The 26,099-nt window shown below is 49.8% G+C and overlaps 1 protein-coding gene across 1 annotated transcript in view; it reads left to right on the top strand.

The window, feature by feature from the left end:
- LOC132455171 (CLIP-associating protein 1-B-like) overlaps positions 1-26,099 on the top strand; it is a 175,487-nt gene that overhangs the window by 139,592 nt on the left and 9,796 nt on the right. Inside the window, 22 exon segments of the mRNA XM_060048936.1 lie at positions 4,178-4,318; positions 4,447-4,523; positions 4,807-4,899; positions 5,468-5,613; positions 6,107-6,242; positions 6,745-6,815; positions 6,922-6,981; positions 8,754-8,831; positions 9,844-10,011; positions 11,042-11,088; positions 11,431-11,625; positions 12,045-12,074; positions 13,936-14,031; positions 14,133-14,318; positions 17,566-17,663; positions 19,715-19,742; positions 19,745-19,839; positions 19,842-19,975; positions 20,614-20,677; positions 22,765-22,928; positions 23,504-23,726; positions 25,743-25,880. Of these exon segments, the coding sequence (XP_059904919.1) occupies positions 4,178-4,318; positions 4,447-4,523; positions 4,807-4,899; positions 5,468-5,613; positions 6,107-6,242; positions 6,745-6,815; positions 6,922-6,981; positions 8,754-8,831; positions 9,844-10,011; positions 11,042-11,088; positions 11,431-11,625; positions 12,045-12,074; positions 13,936-14,031; positions 14,133-14,318; positions 17,566-17,663; positions 19,715-19,742; positions 19,745-19,839; positions 19,842-19,975; positions 20,614-20,677; positions 22,765-22,928; positions 23,504-23,726; positions 25,743-25,880 (2,468 nt within the window).

Raw genomic sequence — 26,099 nt, 5'->3', positions numbered from 1 at the left:
TCACTACATAGTGAACACTAGGTAGAAGACTAACTAGGCAACAATCACCGTCTCAGAAACAAGGCAACACGTGCAAGATGTTCTGTGTGACAGCTCATTGGCCAAATAAACCTGTAAAGGTCCATCTCTATTGGATTAATCCCATTAAATGAAATTCAATTCAATTTTATTTGTGTAGCCCTTGATCACCATAACAGTCTCAAATGGCTTAACAGCCTTAATATTTATTTATAGCAATGCATTGCTAACCAATGACGCAATGCATCATGGGATTAAGTGTGCATTAGCTGTACACTTCTTCTGCTGTGCATTATAAGTATCGAGTAGTGCACCCAATTGGGAAACCAGATATGGTCACTCACATTTCGGGCAACACTACAAAATGGTGGCGCCCCTCAGGGAACAGAATCCTGATGTTTTGGTCACATGATTTTTTTTCCTTTGACTTGCGGGTCCAATTCCACATCAATACATTTGGAAACAATTGTTGACCCGTGGGGAAGTTTCTGAGTTAGCTGAAATGATCGGCATTGTTACTGGTTTCTGTGTGGGAGCAACGCCTGGGGGAATTGTTGAAGGCTGACTCTGCATTGATGCTTAAAGCTCTCTCTCTCTCTCTCTCTCTCTCTCTCTCTCTCTCTTCTCTCTCTCTCTCTCTCTCTCTCTCTCTCTCTCTCTCCTCCTCTCTCTCTCTCTCTCTCTCTCTCTCCTCTCTCTCTCTCTCTCTTCTCTCTCTCTCTCTCTCTCTCTCTCTCTCTCTCTCTCTCTTCCCCCCCACCCATCTGGCTCTTCCCTTGTTGTCGAGTCATGATGACACCAAGGCCACACAGTGAATCCCCCCCCCCCCCCCCCCATCAGATAAAATGATAGAAGGGCTAGAACTCCTTGCCCTATCAATCACACTAAACAAACATGCGTGTGTGTGTGTGCGCACACATGTGTGAAAGATGGGGCGGTGTCCATAGGCCATGCACACACACACACACACACACACACACACACAGTCTGTGACATGTGGCTCACTTCACCGGGGGAGGGGCAGCTCCGCGCCCCCATCCTCTGCCTCCCCCCCCTCCCATTGCTTCCCTTCCGTCTCCTCCTCTCCTCGCGCTCTCTCCTCCTCCCCTCAGTCTATAGAGAGGGCGAGAGAGAGAGAGAGAGGGCAAGAGAGAGAGAGAGAGCGTGGGGCTGGCTGGCAGCATCGTGCGACGATGTGAGGACCGGAGGAATAGCACCTGGAGAAACAGTCTGTCCTGTGTCTGTCTGTCTGTCTGTCTGTGTGTGTGTGTGTCTGTGTTCTGTCTTGTCTGCTTGTCCGCCCGGCTGGCTGGCTGGCTGGCTGGCTGCCTGCCTGTCTCTCCGCCAGCATGCTGAAGAAGCTGGTTTGTCGGCGCATCTGCTCCTGTAAGCTGCTGGATGATGTGGGGGGGGGGGGGGGGTGCATGGGGGAGACGCATGGACGCTTGGCGGGGGGAGGGGGGGGGGGGGGGGGGGGGTGGGGGGGAAGAGAGGAAGAGGGGCGAGAGAGAGGCGTGGGATCGCGGTCGGTAGTCAGCGATGAGCTGCATGCTTATCAAACACTGTTACAGCCTTCTGCATTTTAAAGAGCGAGAGGGAGAGAGACGCATGCACATGCCGGTGTCTGTGTGGGGGAGGGGGGAGGGGAGGGTTGACACCATCGCCGGTGCGATGCCTTGCTTCAGGAGAGACCGCCCCGCCTTCCCAGTGCACAGGAGGCTGTGCACGGGTGAGGTCAGCTGAAGCACGCCGGCGTCCAGGAACGGGGCTGTGTCAGCGCTAGCGGGAGGGCTGCAAGACGGCTTGTTTTGTTTTGTCCGCGGGGGCGGGAGTCGCGCGGCAGAATGCTAGCTCTGTTGTCACGTTTATGTCGTTGCGCCGGGGGAATCACATTTGCAGCTGGGTCGGGGGTGGGGCTGGTGGTGGTGGTGGTGGTGGTGGTGGTGGTGGTGGTGGTCTGTTGCTTTTGTTGTCCTTTTTGCAATCTGGCTGGGGAACACGGCATGTGACGCCGGTTTGGTTTGTTTGTGAATGGGTTCTGCTTTGGTATCGCTTGTCGTCGTCGTTGTTGTCGTGATGACCGCTGGCGGGTTCTGTGGCGTGGTGGAATGTCCTGTCAGTGGAAGGCTCGCGGTATGTTCCAGAAACCCCCGCAGTATCTTGTGGGAGCGTGTGAGGCTGTGCCTATGGGCATTCAGGCTGAAGCATACCCGATCACTTATTTAACTTACCCGAGTTTTATTTTGTTTTCCTTTCAGTCGTGGGACTGACAGCCACGTCCCCATCACTAAACTGAGCCTGTGTAACACACAAGGCTGTAGCGACAGTATAGGAGAGAGGGAGAGACTCTTGCCTTGTCCGCCTCTGTGTGACTGGTGTGTGATCCTGCATGTTATTGTCATCATGTTATTGTGTGTGTGCTTAATATGCACCTTTAATAATTCATGAGGATTGATGGGCTGGACTGGTAGATTCCTCCAGGGTGGGGTGAGGGAGGGGGAAGAGAGGGGGGGAGGGGGTTAATCTGGTGTCTGGTTATCTCTCTCCCCCCCCCCCTTGCACGAGCCACTTTCACATGCGTTTCCTCCATGAGTTGGAGCAAGGGTGATGGGGGACAGGCTTCAGAATCCTCCCTTTTGGCCAACCATTTCTACTAGTGTCCTCCCTTACAGAGAGCCTTAAAGCTAGTCCTCAATGGAAAAGGGACCCATGGAGTCGGTGTTAGTGTCAATGTCAACTACATGAGGCTAACTGGTGCACAACAGGATGCGAAACAAGATGGCGTCCACCCACAATAGAATCTGTGCTCAGCTGGCATTGCTGTGCCGCTGCCATGTCCCTTTGAGTTGTTTTAAACAAAACAAAAGCCAGGCCACCACACATCCATTGGGCTCTTTGCCCGTGGGCTCCAGGGGGATATCTATATTATTTATGTTTGAATGATTCGCCTTTAACTTTGTGTCTTTGTGTGCTGGTAGCCACAGACCCACAATGCATCAGGACCAGATAGTGATAGTCCTGGTGTTAGCTCTGTGCTAGCAACAGGACCAGGTAGTGATAGTCCTGGCGTTAGCTCTGTGCTAGCATCAGGACCAGGTAGTGATAGTCCTGGTGTTAGCTCTGTGCTAGCAACAGGACCAGGTAGTGATAGTCCTGGTGTTAGCTCTGTGCTAGCATCAGGACCAGGTAGTGATAGTCCTGGCGTTAGCTCTGTGCTAGCATCAGGACCAGATAGTGATAGTCCTGGCGTTAGCTCTGTGCTAGCATCAGGACCAGATAGTGATAGTCCTGGTGTTAGCTCTGTGCTAGCATCAGGACCAGATAGGGATGGTCCTGTTAGTATGTTACATAGTACAGTTGTGTGAACTCTGATTGTACCTGTGGACACTGCAACATATGCTGCGTTTTTAAAATTGTAGCTTTATAGGAGATGATTGCTAAATGTTATAATGCTTATTATTATTTTGGGAAGGGTTCCCTCTGTGTATTCCCTCTCATGGTAAGATGCCTTGAGAGGGAATCCAGGCCATGTAACCACTAAAATATGGGAGCTGGCTTTTCCTTGAGCCCTTCAAGCGCGTCCAATGGCCACATATTGCCTTTTTAAGACCCATTGTCTCAAAGGACTGTACCATCTCCAAGGTAACGGCTTTTAAATGACAATCAGCACGTGGTTCAGCGCAGCGCAACGGGCTGACTGAAATCTGTCCCCTCGCCGCCACGCGAACAATTACCCACTCGTAACGCACACATTACACACAACACAACCCTCCAGAGCCAGATCTGATTTCCCATTATCTTAAATCGGTGCCAAAGGCATCTCCTCAGACCCGCTAATACCTCAAAGCCTCAGTTTATATGATGGCGGTAAATCAAACCTGTGGCTGTTGCCAAGAACACAACACAGCTTCTACTTCTTCCCCAGAAATGACCGAGAGCCTTTCAAAAGACCCGCTGCCGTTGATTTAGCCCCGAGTGGGCGTGCAGAACCAATGCGATCGTCGACATTCGCGGCGTTCCTGGCCCGTCGTCAAGCAATGGCGATCAAAGCTCCGATTGTCCAGCCTCTGACTAGGGCCCTGTCTCCTCTCCGCCTTCCTCACCGCCTCCTCACTCACTCCGTCCCTTCCTTCCCTCCTTCCTTCCTCCCTCCCTCCAGATAAGAACTTCGATGAGGATGACTCCGTGGACGGGGGACGCTCCACCTCGTCTTCCAAGCCCGTGTCCGCGTCCGGGAGGAAGGCGGTGAGCATGGGCTCCTTCCGGAAGCCTGGCTCGGGCTCCAGCGCCAAGTCCGCAGGTCAGACGCTTACCGGTCGCTCTGCCGTTAGCGGCTACCGAGCTAGCCGACTAGCTCGACTAGCCGCCGCCGCCGCCGCCGCACGCTAGTATTCGCTACACTGAAGTCTTTTCTGATTGTCTCTTCAGGGAAGGACGCGGCCAGTGCTGGGGCCGTGGACGAGGAAGACTTCCTCCGAGCCTTTGAAGATGTTCCCACCGTGCAGGTACACGCACACGGACACAGACACACACAGTCACACAGTCACACACACAGACACACAGATTCACACCCACACACACCCAGTCACAATGGCAAACAGTCACAAACATGCTCACAGACACTTTTTCAATTGCAGGCTATTCTCAGATTCTTATTCTGGTTTAACAGTGTTGAGTGCTGTTTTGATGTTATTTAGCACAGCAAGCATAACGTTCAGAACTGGTTGGTGATAGGATTGCAAATCCATCTGAACATCCTGAACATCCTGCGTTTGCGTGTGTCCTCAGCTCCACTCCAACAGAGAGATGGAGGAGGCCATGACCAAGATCCGGGACGTGCTGTCGGACGACAAGCGAGACTGGGAGCTCCGCGTCGCCGCCGTAAGCTAACGCCCGGCTAACATGCTGACATGCTAACGCCCGGCCCAGACACTGTACTATAGATACAGTTACAGCTAACATGCTGACCTAGCCCAACTACTACACTGTAAAGCCCAGACACTATGCTATACGTACAGCTACAGCCAACATGCTAAACTAGCCCTCCCACTACACTGTAAAGCTAAAACACCATGCTATACGGACAGCTACAGCTTACATGCTATCTTAGCCCACCTACTACACTGTAACGCCCAAACACTATACTATACGTACAGCTACAGCCAAGATGCTGACCTAGCCCACCTACTAAACTGTGAAGCCCAAACACTATATTATACTTACAGGTACAGCTAGCATGCTAACCTAGCCCTAATTTAGACTTGACTAGTGAAGTTAAGCCTGCTAGCCGTGCCCAAAGCGGACCTACAATCAGTCTTATGAGCGACACCTGTGTGTGTGTCCTACGACGACGCCTCTGTGAAAAGGATCCATTCTAAGCCCTCGCCCCTCCCCCCTTTTGCTCCGCCCCTTCTCCCCCCCCTTTGCCCCGCCCCCTGGTCTCCCCCAGCTGAGGAAGGTGCGCTCGCTGCTGCTGGCCGGCGCGGTGGACTACGACGGCTTCCCCCAACAGCTGCGGCTCATGGAGGCGGCGTTCAAGCTGTCGGCCAAGGACCTGCGCTCGCAGGTGGTGAGGGAGGCCTGCATCACGCTGGGGTGAGGGCGCACGCACGGCCGGACGGACGCACGCACACACATAGGCACGCAGAAACACACAGGGACACACACAGACACAGAAACACACACACGTGCACACTCGCACGCTCTCTTGCACGCACTCTTGCACACACACACACACACACACACACACACACACACACACACACACACACACACACACACACACACACACACTGTTAACAATATAATGAAAGATATCCAAGTTCTAAAAGTGTGTTTCCTGCTTTGGGATTGAATTAGCAAATATATACATCTTTTTTTTATTATCTTAGTTTTGAATTTATTAGATTTATCTGTGCTAGCATCTGATCTTAGATAAGCCTATGTTGTCTTCGGTTATGTAATCTTAGTTTAGTTCAGCTGATCCGAGTCAAGCCTAGTTCATCTTCTGTCATCTTAACCTAGTGTAGCCGACAATAGTTTATCATGGTGCCGTGTGTCCCTTCTAAACGCTCCTGTCGATCTGCAGCCACCTGTCCTTGCTGCTGGGCAGCGGGTTCGACCACGCGGCCGAGGCCACCATACCCGTGCTGCTCAACCTCCTCCCCAACAGCGCCAAGATCATGGCCACCTCCGGGGTGGCCGCCGTCCGCATCATCCTCAAAGTGAGCGACGTGCCGCTACTCACGGTGCCCATAGTCCAGCGAGAAGCACGCTCGATTGGAACCAAGTTAGCATTTGACCGAGTTAGCCAAAATCAATGGAAGAAGATGAGATTGACTAGCTTGTTGGTGAAGGAGGGGTTCAAAGGGTCCGTTTCGGTGTCTCTTGGTTTTGTTGAAGTGAATCTAATGGCAAAAAACAGCATCTTGGTGCTTGGTGAAACTGCTAGCTTGATTGAATCGAGCCCCATTCTTCCTATTTGACTATGGGTAGGTGGAGAATAACTTTGTGTAATGTAAAAAAGTAACTGAGAACTTCATTCCAAATGAATCTCCTATTTGCAATTTGCTGACAAAACAGAGGAAACATAGTGTAGTGTCCATCTAGCAGCAAGTACTACTGATAGTACTACTACAGATGTGATAGTGTTAAGTGCATGATCAGTATTATTCCCCTGATCATGATCGGCTAGTATGCCTGCTGACTGCCGTGTGTTCCCCGCAGCACACCCACTTCCCACGCCTGATCCCCGTCATCTGCACCCACTGCGTGTGCAAGACCGTGGCCATCCGGAGGTGAGGCGTCCGTCAGACCTCCTGGGGTTTATAGGCGGAGGCGAGGGGTGTGGTCGTGACCATGGCGATGGTCCCACTCGCTGATCGGTGTTGTGTTTGTTCACAGGAAGTGCTTTGAGTTCCTGGACATCATCTTGCAGGATTGGCAGAGCAGCTCTTTGGAGAGGTGAGAAACAGTACTTTATTATGTGTATGGATACATATGTATATGTATTAGATGTATGATCCTATGTATGTATGTATATATATATATATATATATATATATATATGGTGCGTGAACCTTTAGCAATCTGGCGATTCGATTTCGATCTCTTGATGGTCTGAATCATGGTTTGATTCAGAACTGATTCACGATTTGAAAAGTTACATCATCTGATAATAATGTAAAGGCAAAAAAAAAAATGCGGGGAATTTTGAAGAGATTCATAACTATAGAAGATGAGAGTCCCAACTCTTACGTGAATGGATTTGTTTTGAACTAATAACTTTTCAAACCATTTTTTACCTGGATGAGTTTCTTAGCTAAAAGCTATCACTTTTCTGGAGTCTCATCCTGTAATTAAAGAAAAGGCGAGGGTTTTATTGTAGACGTCAGCAAGGGCAGCAGGGCTCTTCGGGTGGCTGATAAGGGGAGCAGCATGCTATTGCTATTGTCTCTTTAATCGTGTCACTGGGAAGATAAACAAGCTTATTTGTTTTCTGAGCATTAATGACCGACGGGACCATGTCCAGTCTATTTGAATAGCCCTTCATCCCAGTTACCGTCTCAAAGGGCATCACAGGCCGTGTATAACCACACCCCCTAAGCCTATCCCCCTAAAGAGCAATAAGACAAGTCCCTTAATTATCACGGTCTGAACCTTGATGAGACGCATCGCCGCTAAAACATGAATGAACGCTACGCTCGCTGAGCAGGCCGACGGGAAAACCCGCCCAGACCCTAGCTCAGCAGTTTCCATGGCGATGCCCGGGGAAGATGGGCTTCCTGTCCCTCCTGCCTCTCGTCTGAAACCCGACGCGCCCTGCTGTCATCAGGGGAACTCTCCGCTTCATCCCAGCTATCGATTTAGCCCTCCTGTGTGTGTGTGTGTGTGTGTGTGTGTGTGTGTGTGTGTGTGTGTGTGTGTGTGTGTGTGTGTGTGTGTGTGTGTGTGTGTGTGTGTGTGTGTGTGTGTGTGTGTGTGTGTGTGTGTGTGTGTGTGTGTGTGTGTGTGTGCGTGCGTAGACAAAGTGTGCTCAGGGATGCATGCAGACCTCCCGACCGGAGGGTTGTTCATTAGCTGTGTGTAGACGTTGCTCTTATTCCTGGCACACACACTAGACTAGAGGATTTAATTAATTTAGAAAATGTGAGGGACCACACAGCTAGAAGATACATTTAACTGTTTAGGTCGTTAACTGTGTGGTAGGAATAGTGTGCTATGATTTTTGCTAACACAGCACAATGCATATTCCAATTCTATTCCCCAACAACCCAGTCCTGTTTATTAAAGCCTCAACGCTCGCAAAAGATAATTGCAATCTCGCAAACAAAAACATGACTTTAGCGGGAACGAACGTGGCACGCATCCAAAGGAAATATTGATGTCGAGGAGCGGGGGTACGACTCCTATCTTTCACCAATCCATCACACTTTCGTCTCGGCCTCCATGGCTTCTGTTGTGATCGATCAAACACCAAATATGGGGACGGTTACTTTTTCTGATCAGCTGATCAATCTAGAATCAAACCTAAAAGTAGTTTTATTAGCACTGGATATTGCCGCCAGTGCCTAACATTTGCTCAACATGTGCAACACAGAGGCAGCACAAAGGAAGGTTTTGTGTACTTACAATACCCACTCTGTTCATGAACACTGCTGTGGTAACACCAACTCCAGAGATGGGATTTGACCTCAATAAGTTTGTGTGTCTGTGTGTTTATTTCTGTCCCGCAGACATGCGGCCGTTGTCATGGATACCATCAAGAAAGGGGTTCACGACGCAGACTCCGAGGCCCGCTCTGTGGCCAGGAAGTAAGTCGGCCAATCAGAAATAAGGAATGTGAGGATGACTTGGAGACGGCAACACACCGTCTTTCAGAGCGACTCACTTACGTCGGTGACCCTGACATGGCCACGATATTATTGGAGCCTCTGGGATTCCTACGATGCGATGGGACGAATTACATATTTCTTAGGAATTATTGATTATTGATTGGAAGTTACAATGTGGCAGATTTCAGGGATTGCTGGCATCTTCCCCCAAAACACCGACAAGGCAGCTTCCCTGACGTATGATAACATCCTGTATAAAACCGCGTATGAACTAAGTATCAGAAGAGTACGTACACTGTGACTTCGGGGGTGTTTAGAGGTCACTCTAACTGCGCTATCAATAATGTATCCACAATACCCTCCGGTGGCATGACTCTGCAAACACCCTCACAGAGCACTCTGAGGGGTTTCAAGCTCATGCGATAACAAAATCTATTTCCATTCATTTCTATTGGGACGGCACCAAGGTCGCTGCCACTGTTTGTTAATGGATCAGGAAGTGGTGCCAGGTGTGTGATGTCACCTTGCTGGTTTGACGTCACACCGCGGTCTGGCCCCCGCACTGGGCTTCATTGCTCCTTCAGAAGTGGGCGGGCCGTTCCCGTAGAGAAACGATCATCATTAGCGATCATTATCTGCGTATTCATGAGCTACCTTGTTGACCTGGTCTGCCCTCTCTGTGTTGCAGCGGTCGATACTGACACCGGTCCGGACAGCTTAATGCATCCTAGGTTTTCAGTCCATGCTTATCACAGTAGAACACCATATATCTTCAGAAAGCTATTTTCATGAAACAACCGTATGTTAACGTCCGGTTCAATCAACGCATCAGAGCCTCAACGCAAAAAGAAAAAAAATACAATCCTAAATAAATTACGTCTTTAATTTTTGTTTATCGTTTGCGGTTCCATGTTTCATTGGTCCCTTCCGTGCGATTGGTCCCTGACTGACTGGGTGCCTCTTTGTGCGCTCTGTGGCTCGCCGTCTACAGGTGCTACTGGAGCTACCACGGCCACTTCAGCCAGGAGGCGGAGCTTCTGTTCCAGGGCCTGGAGTCGTCCTATCAGAAGGCCCTGCAGGCCCACCTGAAGAGCGGCGACAGCCAGGCCTCACTGCCGGCCTCGGACCGCTCGTCCTCCTCCTCACAGGAGAGTCTCAAGTAAGGCCCCGCCCTCGTTACCATGGTCGCCGTCGCTACGGGGACTGCAAGGATTACAGGGTGTTGTTTTTTTTCCCGTTTTGGGTCGGTGATGGATTTTCAGGGAAGGGAAATGCAATAGAAATGAAAAGAGTGTGTGTGAGTGTGTGTGTCCCTCTGTGCTACAATTCTTACCAGCTTTTATTCTATCAAGTTCAAACCTTTTTTCCTGCATTGCTCTTTGGTTCTCCCACCGTTGGTTTTGATGGTGGTGCACTCCCATCTGGTTGTCTTTCTGTCTGAGAGAGACAGACAGACAGACAACCCTCTGTCTGTCTCTGTCTCTCTCTCTCTCGCTTTTGATCTCTCTCCCCCTCACACTCACTCTCTCTAATGTGAGGCCTGGTATTGACAGCTGAATGATCGTAGCCCCATCATGTCACCCTAACCGAGCCAGAGAAATGATCTTTCTGTGTCTCAGGCTGGAGCCAGACTGATACTGGGACGTGGATCTGATGGATCTGGGACTTATCTCAGACCTTAAAGGACACTAGCGGTCTGGCTGATGAAACCCTCTTAAAGACTTTTCTGGCCTCAGTGAATACTCTGTTACCAATATCATTGGTTGAAATCAACTTGTTGTTCCAAATCTGAGTGAGAGCATTTCTTGTGAGCACACCTGCCACCAAATTTATCAATGGCAATATAGCACTTTGGTCTTTGTGATGACAATTTTTGTTTTGTAAAAGTATTTGTATGGCATTCACTGTTTTTTTACGTCCATAAAGGCTGTACTGATGTGCACAATAGATAGTGAATGTGTTTATAAACACTGTGTGTATTTGTGTGCTTTCTAACAAGACAAGCCGATTCATCATAAACATTCTTAAACCCAAATAAGAATCGGAGAATGGCCTGCAATTGGAAAAAAGTGTGTGTGTGTGTGTGTGTGTGTGTGTGTGTGTGTGTGTGTGTGTGTGTATTATTTACGGTGTGTATGTATATATGTATCATTAAGCTGTGTATCTGACTGGGTGCTTTGTGTCCCCAGTCGGCCTCTCACCGTGAAGAGCTCTGTGGGCAGCAGCGGGACCAGAGGTACCAATAACTACCCACACGGACACTATCTATATCTATCTCATAACCATCTACGAACATACATCAAGTATCTCTGCATAAACAAACCGCACTGCAACATGCCCTCACCAGATGCCCCACAGAGAGACAATTGAGCAGACGCTAAATGTAAGTGAGGATGTTCATAGAACCAATTGCAAAGCATTAACAATCCCGACATTAAGCCAATCCCCGTCGACAACAAAGGTAGCTAGGATAAGGCGCTACATGGCTAAGGTGCTATAACCAGATACGACATGCTTTAAGTGCGTACATTACTTCTCTCTCTCTCTTCTGAAGCCGTTTGTATGTTTGTCCCGTCAGCCAAACCCGGCCAGGCCTCCCGCCCCCCCCACGCCGCCGCCGCCCCCGCCTCCCTGCAGCGTTCCCGTAGCGACGTGGACGTCAACGCCACGGCCACGGCCACGGCCACGGCCAGGACGCGCCTGGCCGCCGCCCCCTCCGCCGCCCCGTTTAGCTCCGCCTCCGCCCTGCCGCCGGGGTCCTACGCCTCGCTAGGTGAGCGCACGCGCACACACACACACACACACACACACACACACACACACACACACACACACACACACACACACACACACACACACCCCTCTGCCGGCTGGGCTCTAGCCAATGGGAGGCCCCGTTGAGGACACAGGAATTGTTGTTGTTTTAAGGTGGATTATTATTCATAACACTGATGATGTTCACTGACATTAACACACGCAACAATACACGTATGAACACATGTATTAAGACATGCATTAACACATGCGTTAACACATGCATTAACACATGTATTAACACATGTATTAACACATGCATTAACCCTCGGCAACGCACTAGGGTCGCCTCCATGACGCCTGACCTCTGACCCCTTAACCCCTTAACCACCTGTATCTCTTTCAACCCACCCCCCCCTGCCCCACCCCGCCTCTCAGATGACTCGTGGTCTCCTAAGGTGGAGGCGGGTAAGCTGGGCTGCGTTGTGTTGTGTGTCCTTCTAATGCAGGGGGGTCCTAAGTGGGTGTGTGTGTGTGTGTGTGTTTGTGTGTCTGTTATTCCAAGTCAGTTTATACGTGTCGGTCACATGTTATAACGAGTCTGCATGGACACGGTCGCCGCATGGTGTATCCATCTCTTCATTCTTTGTATTCAACAACAAACCAGTTAAATCTGGTTTCACACTGAAACCAGATTGAACTGGTTTCAGCGTGATCAACGTCCAGTGGAGGGCAGCAGGGCCGGCCCTAGAGTGCCACAGAACCTGACCCACAGCGGTCAGGGCCCCCAAACTAGGACCATCAAATGTTGCACAATAGAAAACTTATAGCATAGCATAGCATTGGGTCGCTAAAACGAAACCGTTTTCGGTTTGATTTTGGATCGACTGATCAAGGTCAAATCCTTTAATATTATAGAGGGGGCATGTGTCACCCCATTCCCCCATCTGGACACGGCCCTGCTCTGTACATATGACCACATATAGACTCAGTGGTAAAAATAGAAAATAAACAGATCTTCCCCTTCTAAATCCCAGTGGGAGATGAAACGGTGTTCCCCGTTCCCCCAGGCCTGGCCCAGGACTACCTTGTCCCAGGAGCGCTTGTGACTTCACGTTGCGTGATTCAAAACACCAGCTCTGCTCATTTATAGCCACTGTCAACGACCACGCCCTCAGGGCACCAAACATGTGATTTAAACGCATGCATATGTTGACTTAAAAGTGATCAAACCAAGGTTGGGAACCTCGAGGTCGCCCTTGCGCAATGTTCCTCATAAAATGGCTTTGCTCAAATTCAAGTTTTTTTTCTTTCTCGCTGAGAACATACCGTTAAACTTGTGCATCTATAGCCGAAGATTATATGCTTTTGGCATTGGAAGAGGGACGCGCTTTACGACTTTGTTTGTGGTATGTACAGCGTGCCCAGGCGAAGATGGAGGGAGTAATTTAGTTTAGATAGCAATGTAGATGATTGCTATATTTTTAAGTCACCTTTTAGTTATAGTTATTCAGAGACAAAAGTTTATCCCTTTAGCGTCAGAAATAGTCACATGGTTTGTTTTTATGTTCTGTTATATTTTTTAAATGACATTCCTTTGTCTCAACTGATCATAAAAACAAAGCTAGCCACTTAAAGACCCCTACTTCTTATGGGATTTGGCCCCGATTTGTAACACGTCAGAGCAAACAATGGATTCGAAACATAAACGCCAACATAGTTTCATCACCAATAACACAAAGAAACCAAGAACAGTTGGAAGCGGTTCGCTAGCCACGAAGCGATTCCCCGAACGCCATTAGCTTTTTCACAGAAACTTGGGAGAGTACAACACGCTACCCCGAAATACGCTACCGGAACGGTGGCGTGGTCCGGTGTGGGGGAGAGAAGGAGGAGGCGGGCAGCAGACAGCCCGGGTCAAACTGATATTGATCGGCTAACTCCCCAGACATTGATTGATTGTTCCGTTAGACAGTTGGTTACCGCTGAGGGAAAGGAAAAAACGATCTCGACGGCAACTCTGCATTTCTGTTTTGTGGTGGATGTGAAGTCAAGTGATGTTCCAGACCACGGCCGATGTTCTGCTATTTCTTTAAATTCATTTATTTGAAAAAAAACGATGATAACGTAACATTTCCATATGGTTATAAGGCACTTCTTTTTCTCTCTCGCTCTGTCTGTATGTCTGTCTGTCTGTCTCTCTCTCTCTCTCTCTCTCTCTCTCTCTCTCTCTCTCTCTCTCTCTCTCTCTCTCTCTCTCTCTCTCTCTCTCTCTCTCTTTCTCCACCTGTCTTTTTTCTCTCTCTCTCTCTCTCTCTCTCTCTCTTAGGCCGGGTGCGGACCAGGAAGCAGAGTGCGGGGACCGGCCCGTTGGTCACAGACACCAGGGGCCGCAGCAGGGGCAAGGTGGTCTCCCAATCACAGCGTGAGTACCCCCCCCTGTAGCTCACCCTTGACCTCTATCATGGACCCCTGTTAAAGTCTGTCCAACCAAACGTGTGTGTGTGTGTGTGTGTGCGTGTGCAGCGGGCAGTCGCTCGGGGTCTCCAGGCAGGCTGCTGGGCTCCTCGTACGGCCGGGGCCCCAGGCCCACCATGGGCGTCTCCACCGCCACCCCCACCTCCAGCGGGGGGCCGGCGGAGAAGGCCCGGCCCCGGGGCCCGCGGAGCCACGGCTGCAGCCGCGAGACCAGCCCCAGCCGCTCCACCGCGGGTAAGACGAGCACGCTCCCCTCACACACTAACACAGACGTGCACACACACACACACACACGTACACTATTAACACAGACCGAGAACAACACACTTACACACACTTATGCAAGCACACAAACTTAGACCAACACACTTAAGCACACATAAACTTACACCAACAAACTTAAACACAGACACTTACACACACACACACACACACACACACACACACACACACACACACACACACACACACACACACACACACACACACACACACACACACCACACAACCTTACACTAACACAAACTCACAAACACAAAATGACGCACACACAATCCGGGCGTGGGTCGGACCGGCAAACCGCTCAAAGGAAGTAGGAGAACGGAATTTGCTTTCAAGACCGGAAAAGCGAGGCAATTCCTGACCTTCTCCCAGCCAGGTGTTACCATCCGTCTCTGGCGGCGGCCGTTGGAGCGCGGTGTCCACCGCCACTAGAGGGCAGTGTTTCCATCGTCCATCACTGCGGACAGAGGAGCGATGGGCATTGTGGAATGCTGAGCCCCGCCCAGTTAGTCGGCCGGAGACTTTGAGAAACAAAGCTCTGAAGAAGGTTTAGTCCGCTCTCACTGGCTGGGATATTGTGTGACGTGGATTAGCGTATCGCCGCTGGCTGGCTGGTTTCTGGCGTGGGGACAGTATCCTTGTAAACAATGAGTGGATATATGTTTGTAGAATATATCATTCATAGGATGTAGCTTTATTGATTACATTACTGAAATCACTATGGATCCGCATTGACTACAGATAATGTATGTCCTGATTGGTCAGGCCCCCTGATTGGTCAGGCCCCCTGAGGGGTCAGGGTTTAGGGGGGGGCATACATACATTTTGGGCATACAACAGATGCCCAAAATGACAGGTGTCAATTCAAGGAGATAGACCACCGAGAAACCTTCCTCTCACTTAATATTTTCCTACTAACTATTACCCTCTACCTCACGACCGTTCTGCAATCAGTCCTCCTGCTCCTGGTGTCTCTTGGCTGACTAACCGCCTCCCCCCTCCTCCCCCAGCTCTGAGCTACAGGGCTCTCTGTCTGTGCCTCAATCTGTGTGCTTAACCTCTCCGTCTCCCTCTGCTGCTGTCTGTCTCTGTCTGTTTGTCTGTCTCTCTCTCTCTCTCTCTCTCTCTCTCTCTCTTTCTCTTTCTCTTTCTCTCTGTCTCTGTCTCTGTCTCTGTCTCTGTCTCTCTCTCTCTCTCTCTCTCTCTCTCTCTCTCTCTCTCTCTCTCTCTCTCTCTCTCTCTCTCTCTCTCTCTCTCTCTCTCTCTCTCTCTCTCTCCCCACCTGTCTGCGTGATCCTCTCTCGACCGCGCCGCCCGGGCAGCGCGGAGTCGAATCCCGCGGCCCAGCATGAGTCAGGGCTGCAGTCGTGATACGAGTCGCGAGAGCAGTCGCGACGCCAGCCCGACCCGGGGGTTCTCCCCCCTGGGTGAGTAGTGTGTGTGTGTGTGTGTGTGTGTGTGTGTGTGTGTGGAGACCTACGGTCATCTCTCTGCATGCGTCGTTTCTGTGATGGTAACCTGAATGCACACTTAAAACTTCCTCTCTTTCCTTGTTCTATTCTAGTCTATTTCATTTTCTTTACTAATTCTGTACTGGTCAATCTGGCCTTAAAGTGATCTCCGGTCAGAAGCTCAAGCATGTTTAGTCTGAAGAGAGCGAGGAGGATTATGGCCATTATTGTAAACATGTTTTTGTTCATTTGGTTGTTTTTTTATCGGATAAATGGATGAAGCGGCCCCTATGTGCTTGTTCGCTGTGATACGGCTTCAGCTTTAACTGAACCAAATACCCAGGAAGCCCTTCTCTATTGAACACCGCCGGCGCCACGGCAACACCGGCTGAGCCACCGCGCTTGCCGACTCCTTATAAGGTCAACGACTTAACTCTACTTCCTCCCTCAGTGACCCGACGCCACTCTCGCTCCACCAGCGCCCTTTCCTCCTCCGCCACCGACTGCTACTCAGGTGACCTGACGGTGGCCCCGCCTCCACCCAGAACCCCCCCAGTTAGACAGAACCCCGGGGTCGTTGTACTCTGTTTTTGGTCAGGCCATAAAAAAAGAATGTCATTGCAAGGCATAGCTGTTACCACTAGGGGGAGTTTGAAGAAAAAAATGCCTTTTGGGTTTGTTTATGTTTTGACGGCAATGTGCTATTTTTCCCTCCCGCAAGTTTTGCTTTGTTTTGCATGTTTGATGGAATGAATCAAGGATCGCAGGGACACTGGCCTTTATTGTAGACTTCCAGCTTTTATTGTAGACATTCTTGATTTTCAAACTTTTTTACGAGACATTGGGTAGAGCAAAGTGACTAGATAACTCATACGGGACATTTGAAGAAGTGCCTTGAGCAAGTCCTCCTACAAGCCATACCTTCAATAGATGCTGATTCGTTCCATCTCCGCGGACCAACGTTTGACATTTAACGTTCAAAACGTTCCAGAGGTACTTGGTTCTGGTGATGTGGCCAGCTCAGTGATACTGGGGTCACTGCAGGGAGCTAGAGAGCCAGCTGGTCGGTTACAACTCATTCTGCTTAAGAGTGTGTGTTGCACTGATGTTTGCAAAGACTTATTGGGTCATTCAGTCATATTTAACAGCCTTTACTAGTGCATCGCCGGCCTGCATCATTAACTTTGTTTTCTACATTCACTACTTAAATTTTTTAACATTTCATTTCACATTTTAGAAATATAGAGCTTCAGTCAAAATGGGCTGTAACATGGTGTATTCTGATGGTGCAGTAAGGTCTGCTCCCCTTAAGGGAGCGAAGACAAAAGTGGGAGTCCGCGGTGAAATGCGGAAATAATTGTACAGACATTTTAATGCTTGTTTAACAGTTTGCTGAGAATGTTCGACTATTATTTTTTTGCTCATTTGGGTGCATTTGTGTTTTGTTTTGGTTTTGCATATTTTCATTCTTTATTTTGAAACCGTGCTTGACTCTTTTGTTTCATTTTGAAAACACCAGGTGAACTCCGACCTCAAATGGAACATTTGTGAATATTCATATTTATATATTCATATTTATTCAAAGGCGACTATGTTTAACGTTGTTATCTACCTTCTGCACCCCTCAAAAGCCTCAAAACAGTATTCATCATCTGCTCGGCACTTTGATTTTGCGCCCGTATCCATGACCACATCAAGGCCGCCCCTATCTGACCTTTGACCCTGGCGTGTGTGACCCCTGCCCTCAGACCGGCTGTCGCACCAGGCCCGCATCTCGGCGTCCGTCCAAGCCATGAAGATCCTGGACACGGGGACGGAGGTGGAGGCGGCCGTGGCCGACGCCCTGGTGAGCATGAGGCGCCGCCGGTGGAACACTGGACCCTGAGACACCGTGGTGTCGATGAGTAGCCATGTGGTTGTTACATATTGTTTATCAGATGAGAAGCCATGTAGTTGTTACATATTGTTTATCAGATGAGAAGCCATGTAGTTGTTACATATTGTTTATCAGATGAGAAGCCATGTGGTTGTTACATATTGTTTATCAGATGAGAAGCCATGTAGTTGTTACATATTGTATTATCGTGGTGTAGATGAGAAGCCATGTAGTTGTTACATATTGTATTATCGTGGTGTAGATGAGAAGCCATGTGGTTGTTACGTATTGTATTATCGTACCGTAGATGAGAAGCCATGTAGTTACATATTGTATTATCGTGGTGTAGATGAGTAGCCATGTAGTTGTTACATATTGTATTATCGTGGTGTAGATGAGAAGCCATGTAGTTGTTACATATTGTATTATCGTGGTGTAGATGAAAAGCCATGTAGTTGTTACATATTGTATTATCGTGGTGTAGATGAGAAGCCATGTAGTTGTTACATATTGTATTATCGTGGTGTAGATGAGAAGCCATGTAGTTGTTACATATTGTATTATCGTGGTGTAGATGAGAAGCCATGTAGTTGTTACATATTGTATTATCGTATCGTAGTGTAGATAAGAAGCCATGCACTGGGGTACTTAGGAGGGCTAGGGGTTGATCCTGGTCCTTAAGGATAGTCTTTATATCACACTGTTTTGCACGAAAAACAAAACCGAAATAACCGTATTGTACGAAAAGCCATGTGGTGATTGATCCTGTTCCTTAAGGAAGTCTTTATGTATCACTGCGTTAGAAGAAAGCCAAAACTTTGCACAACGTATTGTAGCTTGAAAGGTCAAAATGGTTACATAGTATTGCTATGGATTGATCTTGGTACAAAATCACCCCTAAATACAGAGAAAACATTGGATAAGATGTAAATATGGATTCAAGCTGCCCTCTATGGGTTGAACCGTGCTATTGCATGAGTTGCCTGTTATTTGCTGTTCTTGGTCACCAGGTAACGTCAATCAAACCTTCTGGCTAGAGAGGTTTGGATTCCCCTCAACATTTATTTTCGAATATACAGAACACCTTCAGGGTTTTCAGATTCATCTTAAATAGCCATTTACGAACGATGTTCTGACGCTCTACTTTGGTTTGGTCTGTGTGGAGTGTGTGACCACAAATGGTCCAGCTCCATAGTGACTTTCCCTTGTGCTTTCTCCTCCTCCTCCTCCTCCTCCTCCTCCTCCTCCTCACTACTTCTCCCTCTTCTTCTGCTCGTCCTCCCCTCTTACTCCTCTTTTCTCCTTTTCACCCTCGTCCTTCTGCCCTTTCCTCCTCCTCCTCCTGCTCCTCCCTCTCGGTTGTTGTCCCAGTGTTAGGCGACTCGAGGAATAAGGTTACAGCCCAGTTCTCCTGCCGTCCAGATCGTTTTGTCCTCGCTGCATGCAGAGTGCTGCATGCTGCACACGCTCTTCTCACCGCTGAGCTCTCACTAGCCCGGCTGCTGCGTACTACACACCAGTGTGTCGCCATGATGTCCTCCTGCAAATCTTAGTTGTGTGCGTGCATGCGTGCATGTGTGTGTGTGATGGTCGCCAGGCACTGCCGTTACAGGGTCGAAACCCCCCGTCTCCGTGTAATGAGCACCAACGTGTCTGTCTGTCTGTCTGTCTGTCTGTCTGTCTGTCTGTCTGTCTGTCTGTCTGTCTGTCTGTCTGTCTGTCTGTCTCTCTCACTCATATCCCACCACAAACCCTGCTTGTCCCCTCCTCGCCGGAGCCCCCCCCCCCCCCATCGCATGCCGGACCCCCGAAGGTCACCACATGGCGGACAGAACGCTCACCACTGCATCCCATCTTGCGTTGGCCTCTCCTGTGCACGTTTGTGTGTGCGTGTGCGTATGCGTGACGTAGTACGCAAAATGCATGGCCGCCGGGTTCCGACCCCCAAACCTCAATCTCATCTTGACCTGTGAGTCACCTGACATGCCCCTCCCCTCTCCCCCCCCCCCCCTCCTCCTTAGCGACGGCCGGTGCGGCGGCGCTTCGAGTCGCCGGCGTGTACTCTGACGACGACGCCAACAGCGACGCGTCCAGCGCCTGCTCCGAGCGCTCGTACGGCTCGCGCAACGGCACCTCCGGCGGCGGCGCGGCGGCGGGCACTTCCTCCGGCAGACGGAGGACGTGGCGGAGGTGCTGAACCACTGCGCCAGCGCCAACTGGTCGGAGCGCAAGGAGGGGCTGCTGGGGCTGCAGAGCCTGCTGAGGAGCCAGAGGGTGCTCAGGTAGAGGACGAGGGGGGGGGGGGGGGGGGGGGGGGGGGGGGGTAGATAGGGTGTGCTTGTATTGAGGTATGCTTCAATCTGTGTGTGTGTGTGTTGGGGTATGTGTGTGTTTGCATGTGTGTGACGGGGTGTGTGTGTGTGACGGGATGTGTTTGTGTGTTTGTTTGTGTGTGTGTGTGTGACGGGGTGTGTTTGTGTGTTTACGTTAGCGTGTCTATTGGGGATATGCTTGTGTGTGTGTTCTTTTTTATTGTATTTGACCTTGGTTTTTCCAGGAGAGCCCTTTGAGATTAAAATCTTTTTTACAAAAGTGATATGATAACACAGATGATAAAACATCACACGCAGTTTCTACATGCAACAAAACACATCACCTTCATAGATATACACATGGAAAGTCAATTCTTTAAATGTTTACGAACTTTGGAGGCTGACTCTAGGCTCTTGATGATATCAAGGGCCTTAATAAACCCAATAAGTACGCTGCCCTCTTGAACATATCTAAATAAAGCTCTTGAATCTAGAATATGCTTTATTGCAACTGCTGTTGCTGCCCTTCAAAACGAATAACGATCTCATTGGTCGTCCACTAATTGGCGATTTACAAATCTGCAACATTATTCTTTTCCCTCCGCTAGCCGTGTTGAGCTCAAGAGGCTTTGTGAGATCTTCACCCGGATGTTCGCAGACCCCCATAGCAAGGTAAGACCCTCCGCCCACAAGGTCCACACCACACTGTTACCATACGTACCTGAGCTCTTCTGGGGGTCCACAGTGTAACCATATGTACCTGAGCTCTGCTGGTCTCCCCCTCACATCATCCTGAACATCCGTTATGGGTCCGACCCTCATGTTTTCTGTCCCTTTTAACCTGAACTAAACCACAAGCTGAATAAACACACCGTGTTTGCACGGGTTCGGGTTTTGATGGAGGAAAGCTGAGCAACATATCTCATGAGTGCACCTAAAATGTGACCCATTGGAACGGCTGTAGAGGGCAAACGTTATGTTACACATTAACTCTGTCCAGCCGGACGTTAGGTCCCTAGACCACTTAGGACGGAACATCCTCCGAGTGACTTCCAGTTGATTCTGACGCAGGTCACCGAGGAACCTCTCGCTCAAGAAGCCCCACAGGTAGGCCCACAGACCGTCTGGGATCCAACCTAGAACCTTTCAACTAGGAGTCCACCCCCCCCCTAGCTCCTGAGACTCTCCTCATAGCGGGATGGATAGCAGAGTGTCCCCTGTGGGGGGCTTCTGAAGCCAGCTCCTCCGGACTCCTGCGGTGAAACTCCCAATAGTGGCTTTGTGTAGCGCCTAGCAACAGACTCCCCCTAGGACCTCATGTACCTGGCTAAAGACAAACACCTTCGCGTGACATGTGAAGCTGTGGCGTGTTGCTGTCATGTAAACCTGGATCGCTCTTTATATTGTTTCTGCCTGTGTCAATCAAATGCATAGTTTTTTTTTGTATGCATCAATTGCAGCATTCGATACCGAATTAAAGATGCTGTAGGTAACAAATGAGGGTATTAGAGAGATTGGAAAAGAGAAATGTCCACCCCCACTCTGCTCCCCACCTCGCTATGTTTCTCCACTATTGAGAAGTGTTGCATTCACACACCTGCGATTAATCGCCATGATGAATGCCCCGAAACCAATCACGGAAGAGAGGCCTGTGATTGGTCCGAAATTAGCCAGGAGCTGTCCGACACCAAAGTGGTCTCATACAGAGGCAGGCACAGTCATCTCCAAACAGATATTCTCACAATGCATTTCACTCACTAATAACTGACTGATGACTTCGTCATTCCTAATTAATCACCCTCAAATAATAGCCTTTAAATCGTACCTACAGCACCTTTAAGTGTCCTCCCATGTCAAACTAACTGGTAGGTGTTGACTAACGGAGTGTGTTCTTCTATTGCATGCGTCTGCACTGCCACGGACCCACTAACACAGAGAGTAAGTGGCCAGCCGTATCTTCATCTTCATCTTCATATTCATGATAATAGACTGTTCCCTAATGTTGACTTAACAGACGTAACATATTCATAATACTATACTGTTCCTAATTGTGACTTAACAGACGTCAAATCATCATATTCATAATAATATACTGGTCCTAATGTTGACATAACAAACGTAACATCATCATATTCATAATAATAGCCTGTTGTTAATGTTGACTTAACAAGCATAACATATTCATAATATTATACTGTTCCTAATTCTGACATAACAGACCTAACCTCATCATATTCATAATAATAGACTAATTTAGTCATAACACAAAATACTCCATAACACAGATTGTCTCCATATGTTTGGCAGACACACTGTTCCATGTATGTATATATAGGGGGTATATACCCTGTAGTATAGGGGTTTATATAACCTGTGAGGAATAGGGTTGTCTATACCCTGTATAGAATAGGGCATGTATACCCTGTAAAATCTTCTTGTGCATAGATATATGTACCCTGTAGTAGTACGGTGGTATATCTACCCTGTAAAGTCTTATCTGTCTGTCTGTCTGTCTGTCTGTCTGTCTGTCTGTCTGTCTGTCTGTCTGTCTGTCTGTCTGTCTGTCTGTCTGTCTGTCTGTCTGTCTGTCTGTCTGTCTGTCTGTCTGTCTGTGTCTTTGTCTCTCTGTCTGTCTGTCTCTCTGTCTGTCTGTCTGTCTGTCTGTCTGTCTGTCTGTCTGTCTGTCTGTCTGTCTGTCTGTCTGTCTGTCTCTCTGTCTGTCTGTCTGTCTCTCCCCCCCCCCCCCCCCCCCCCCCCAGGTGTTCAGCATGTTCCTGGAGACGCTGGTGGACTTCCTGAGCCTGCACCACGAGGACCTCCAGGACTGGCTCTTCGTGCTGCTCACCCAGCTGCTGAAGAAGATGGGCGCCGACCTGCTGGGCTCCGTGCAGGCCAAGGTCCAGAAGGCCCTGGACGTCACCCGGTGGGTGCTGGGGGGGTCCTCCTCGTAACATAGTCTGTGTCTGTCTGTCTGTCTGTCTGTCTGTCTGTCTGTCTGTCTGTCTGTCTGTCTGTCTGTCTGTCTGTCTGTCTGTCTGTCTCACTATCTGTCTGTCTCTCGTTCTCGCTCTCGCTCTCACTCTCTCTAGCTCTCTATCTGCATGAATCTTTGTGTGTCTCTCTGACTTGGTCTGTCTCTTTCTGTCTATGCCTGTCTGTCTGTTTCTGTGTGATTCTCTCTCTGCCAGACTCTCTGTCTCTCTCTGTCTCTCTCTGTCTCTCTCTGTCTGTCTGTCTGTCTCTCTCTCTCTCTCTCTCTCTCTCTCTCTCTCTCTCTCTCTCTCTCTCTCTCTCTCTCTCTCTCTCTCTCTCTCTCTGCCTGAATCTTTGTGTGTTCCTCTGACTTTCTGTATCTGTCTGTCCGTCTGTTTCTGTGTGATTCTCTCTCTCTGTCCCTCTCTCTGTCTGTCTGTCTGTCTGTGTCTCTCTGTCTCTGTATCTGCGCGAGTCTGCCTCTGACCTCCCAGGTCTCTCCTCTCTCCCCCCTCCCCCCTAAAGGGAGTCGTTCCCGTGCGAGCAGCAGTTCAACATCCTGATGCGCTTTATCGTGGACCAGACGCAGACGCCCAACCTGAAGGTGAAGGTGGCGCTGCTCCGCTACGTGGAGGCGCTGGCCCGCCACATGGACCCCGCCGACTTCGTCAACTCCAGCGAGACGCGCCTCGCCGTCTCCCGCGTCATCACCTGGACCACCGAGCCCAAGAGCTCCGAGGTCCGCAAGGTAGGCTGGGGGGGGGGGGGCGTGGTAACCACGGCCGTGGGGTAACCGCGGGGGCTGTCAAAGCTGCGGTTGGGACGGTTCGAGAGTTGCAGGGAGAAGGCGGGAAGGAGCGGGAGATGTTTCTCAACCGTTGAGAAGTTTTTGCACTTCACTCGCCTGTGATTGACAGGCGAGGTGGATTCCCCGCTGAACCAATCAGGGAAGACGCCCTGATTGGTCAATGCTAAATGGTCTCGCACTGAGGCCGTGGCAGTCGACCAGAAACCGATTTTCTCACAGAACCTTTCATTCACTCCCAGCTGACGGATAGCAACGCCATTTCTAAGAAATGAACCTCAAATAATAGCTCTCAAAGGGTACCTACCACACCTTTATGTTCAACAGAGAACTTAAAGGTGTAGTAGGTACAGTTATGTGTGGCCTCTTTGTTATTTTTCTGTTGGCTGTTGTTCCCCTGTTTATGCTTCTCCCCTGTGGAACTGTGGGAAATCTGGACTCCCGCCAGATTTCAGTTGATGGATTTATCCCCCTTTTCCGTTCAGTTGTGTGTGCAGTTCTCTTTTTGTTTGCCCTGGTCTGCTTTCACGTCTTCCTTTCTTTCTGTTCATTCATTTATTTGTTTTTCTGTTGTTCTTTCCACCTCCTCCTCTCTTTTTGCTCACCAAAACCTCCCCCACTCCCTCCCCCTCGAACCGGGGCCACACACACACACACACACACACACACACACACACACACACACACACACACACACACACACACACACACACACACACACACACACACACACAATAAACCACACCCCCCAGAGTCTCCAGAGCTGGTCAGGGGAGGAGACCTCGTGTCGCCCCCCCTCCGCTGGCCCTCTGCCTGGGGAGGGCAACGTGGAGGAGAGATGCAAGCAGGTAGAGGCCCCCCTGCTACCGCACGGCATGCACCGACCTCCGACCCTCAGCTGCCCCCCAACCCCCCCGAGTCCCCCGCCCCTACCCCATCTCAGCTTGTAGCTACCAGCTTTAACCTCCACTAACCCCCCAGCCCGTCCCCCCCGTTCCCCCCCGTCCCCTCCCAACCGCCGTGCAGACAGACCTGGCTAACCGCCGCCATGATGCCGTGACAACCGCGGAAACCGTTTCTATTTAGCCAACGCTCATGTGGCCGCTCATTGTTAGCGAACGGGCGATGGGACGATGCAAAGCCCCCCCCGCCCCCAGTGCTGCAGCGAGACTCTGCCTGACCCCTTCAGCAAGCAAACTCTGTCCCGGGCGTGTTGTCATCCAGTCCGTGCATCTTTTCCTTAACGAGCATGTAATCTTGCATTTAGCGTTTTTTTTATTACTTTTTTTTTTTTTAAACCAGTGGTTAACGGTAACCAATGAGAATTCTCGCAGGATTGTAATCTAATTCATTGCTCGATTAAAGGTCCAGAGCATAAACGCCTTCACAGTTGTTCGTTAGAGGATGACGGAGGAAAGGTTTGCAATGGGAGTCTGAGCATGGACGAGAGATTAACAACAAACCAAACCTCGCACCTACTGTCAGTGGGCCCGCCTGCTTCTTAACCCTCTTCCTCTGACTCACGTCGGACTTCGGGTTCGACGCATGCCCAAAGCAAACCTGCGATCCATGCAAGCATTCGTCTCGCGTTTACAAAGGGGAGAATGTAACAATTGCACTACCGCCATCGCTTCAGCACGTAGCCTGTGCTTGAAGTCTGCACCTTTCCATCTGATGGATTTCATTTCCAAAAAGTGTGTGATGAGGTATCCTAGCGCCAACACGTTTTTAATGGTTACTGGAACAATTGTCCATGGGAGTACTGGTAAGTTACATGGACTTGGATGTACACACCTTGTGTTCTTCTGTCATGTGTATATGTTACCGGAATAATGTGTGTGTGTGTGTGTGTGTGTGTGTGTGTGTGTGTGTGTGTGTGTGTGTGTGTGTGTGTGTGTGTGTGTGTGTGTGTGTGTGTGTGTGTGTGTGTGTGTGTGTGTGTGTGTGTGTGTGTCTCAGGCAGCCCAGGTGGTCCTGATATCTCTGTTTGAGCTCAACACCCCAGAGTTCAGCATGCTGCTGGGGGCACTGCCCAAGACCTTCCAGGATGGGACCACCAGGCTTCTCCACAACCACCTGAGGACCAACAGCGTCATGGTAGCACACACACACACACACACACACACACACACACACACACACACACACACACACACACACACACACACACACACACACACACACACACACACACGCGCGCACACCATAAGGATTATAGTACATGTATTGTCAATCACGGTCTGCGTCCACTCCATTCGACCCTCGACATCATTTCTCCAAATCGTCCCATCGGAGAAAGCAAATCCCGGGCCAGTG

The sequence above is a fragment of the Gadus macrocephalus genome, chromosome 4 (genome assembly GCF_031168955.1).
Source record: "Gadus macrocephalus chromosome 4, ASM3116895v1".
Lineage (NCBI taxonomy): Eukaryota > Metazoa > Chordata > Actinopteri > Gadiformes > Gadidae > Gadus > Gadus macrocephalus.
The sequence above is the reverse complement of the archived record's forward strand: the minus strand, read 5'-3'. Positions and strand labels throughout refer to the sequence as shown.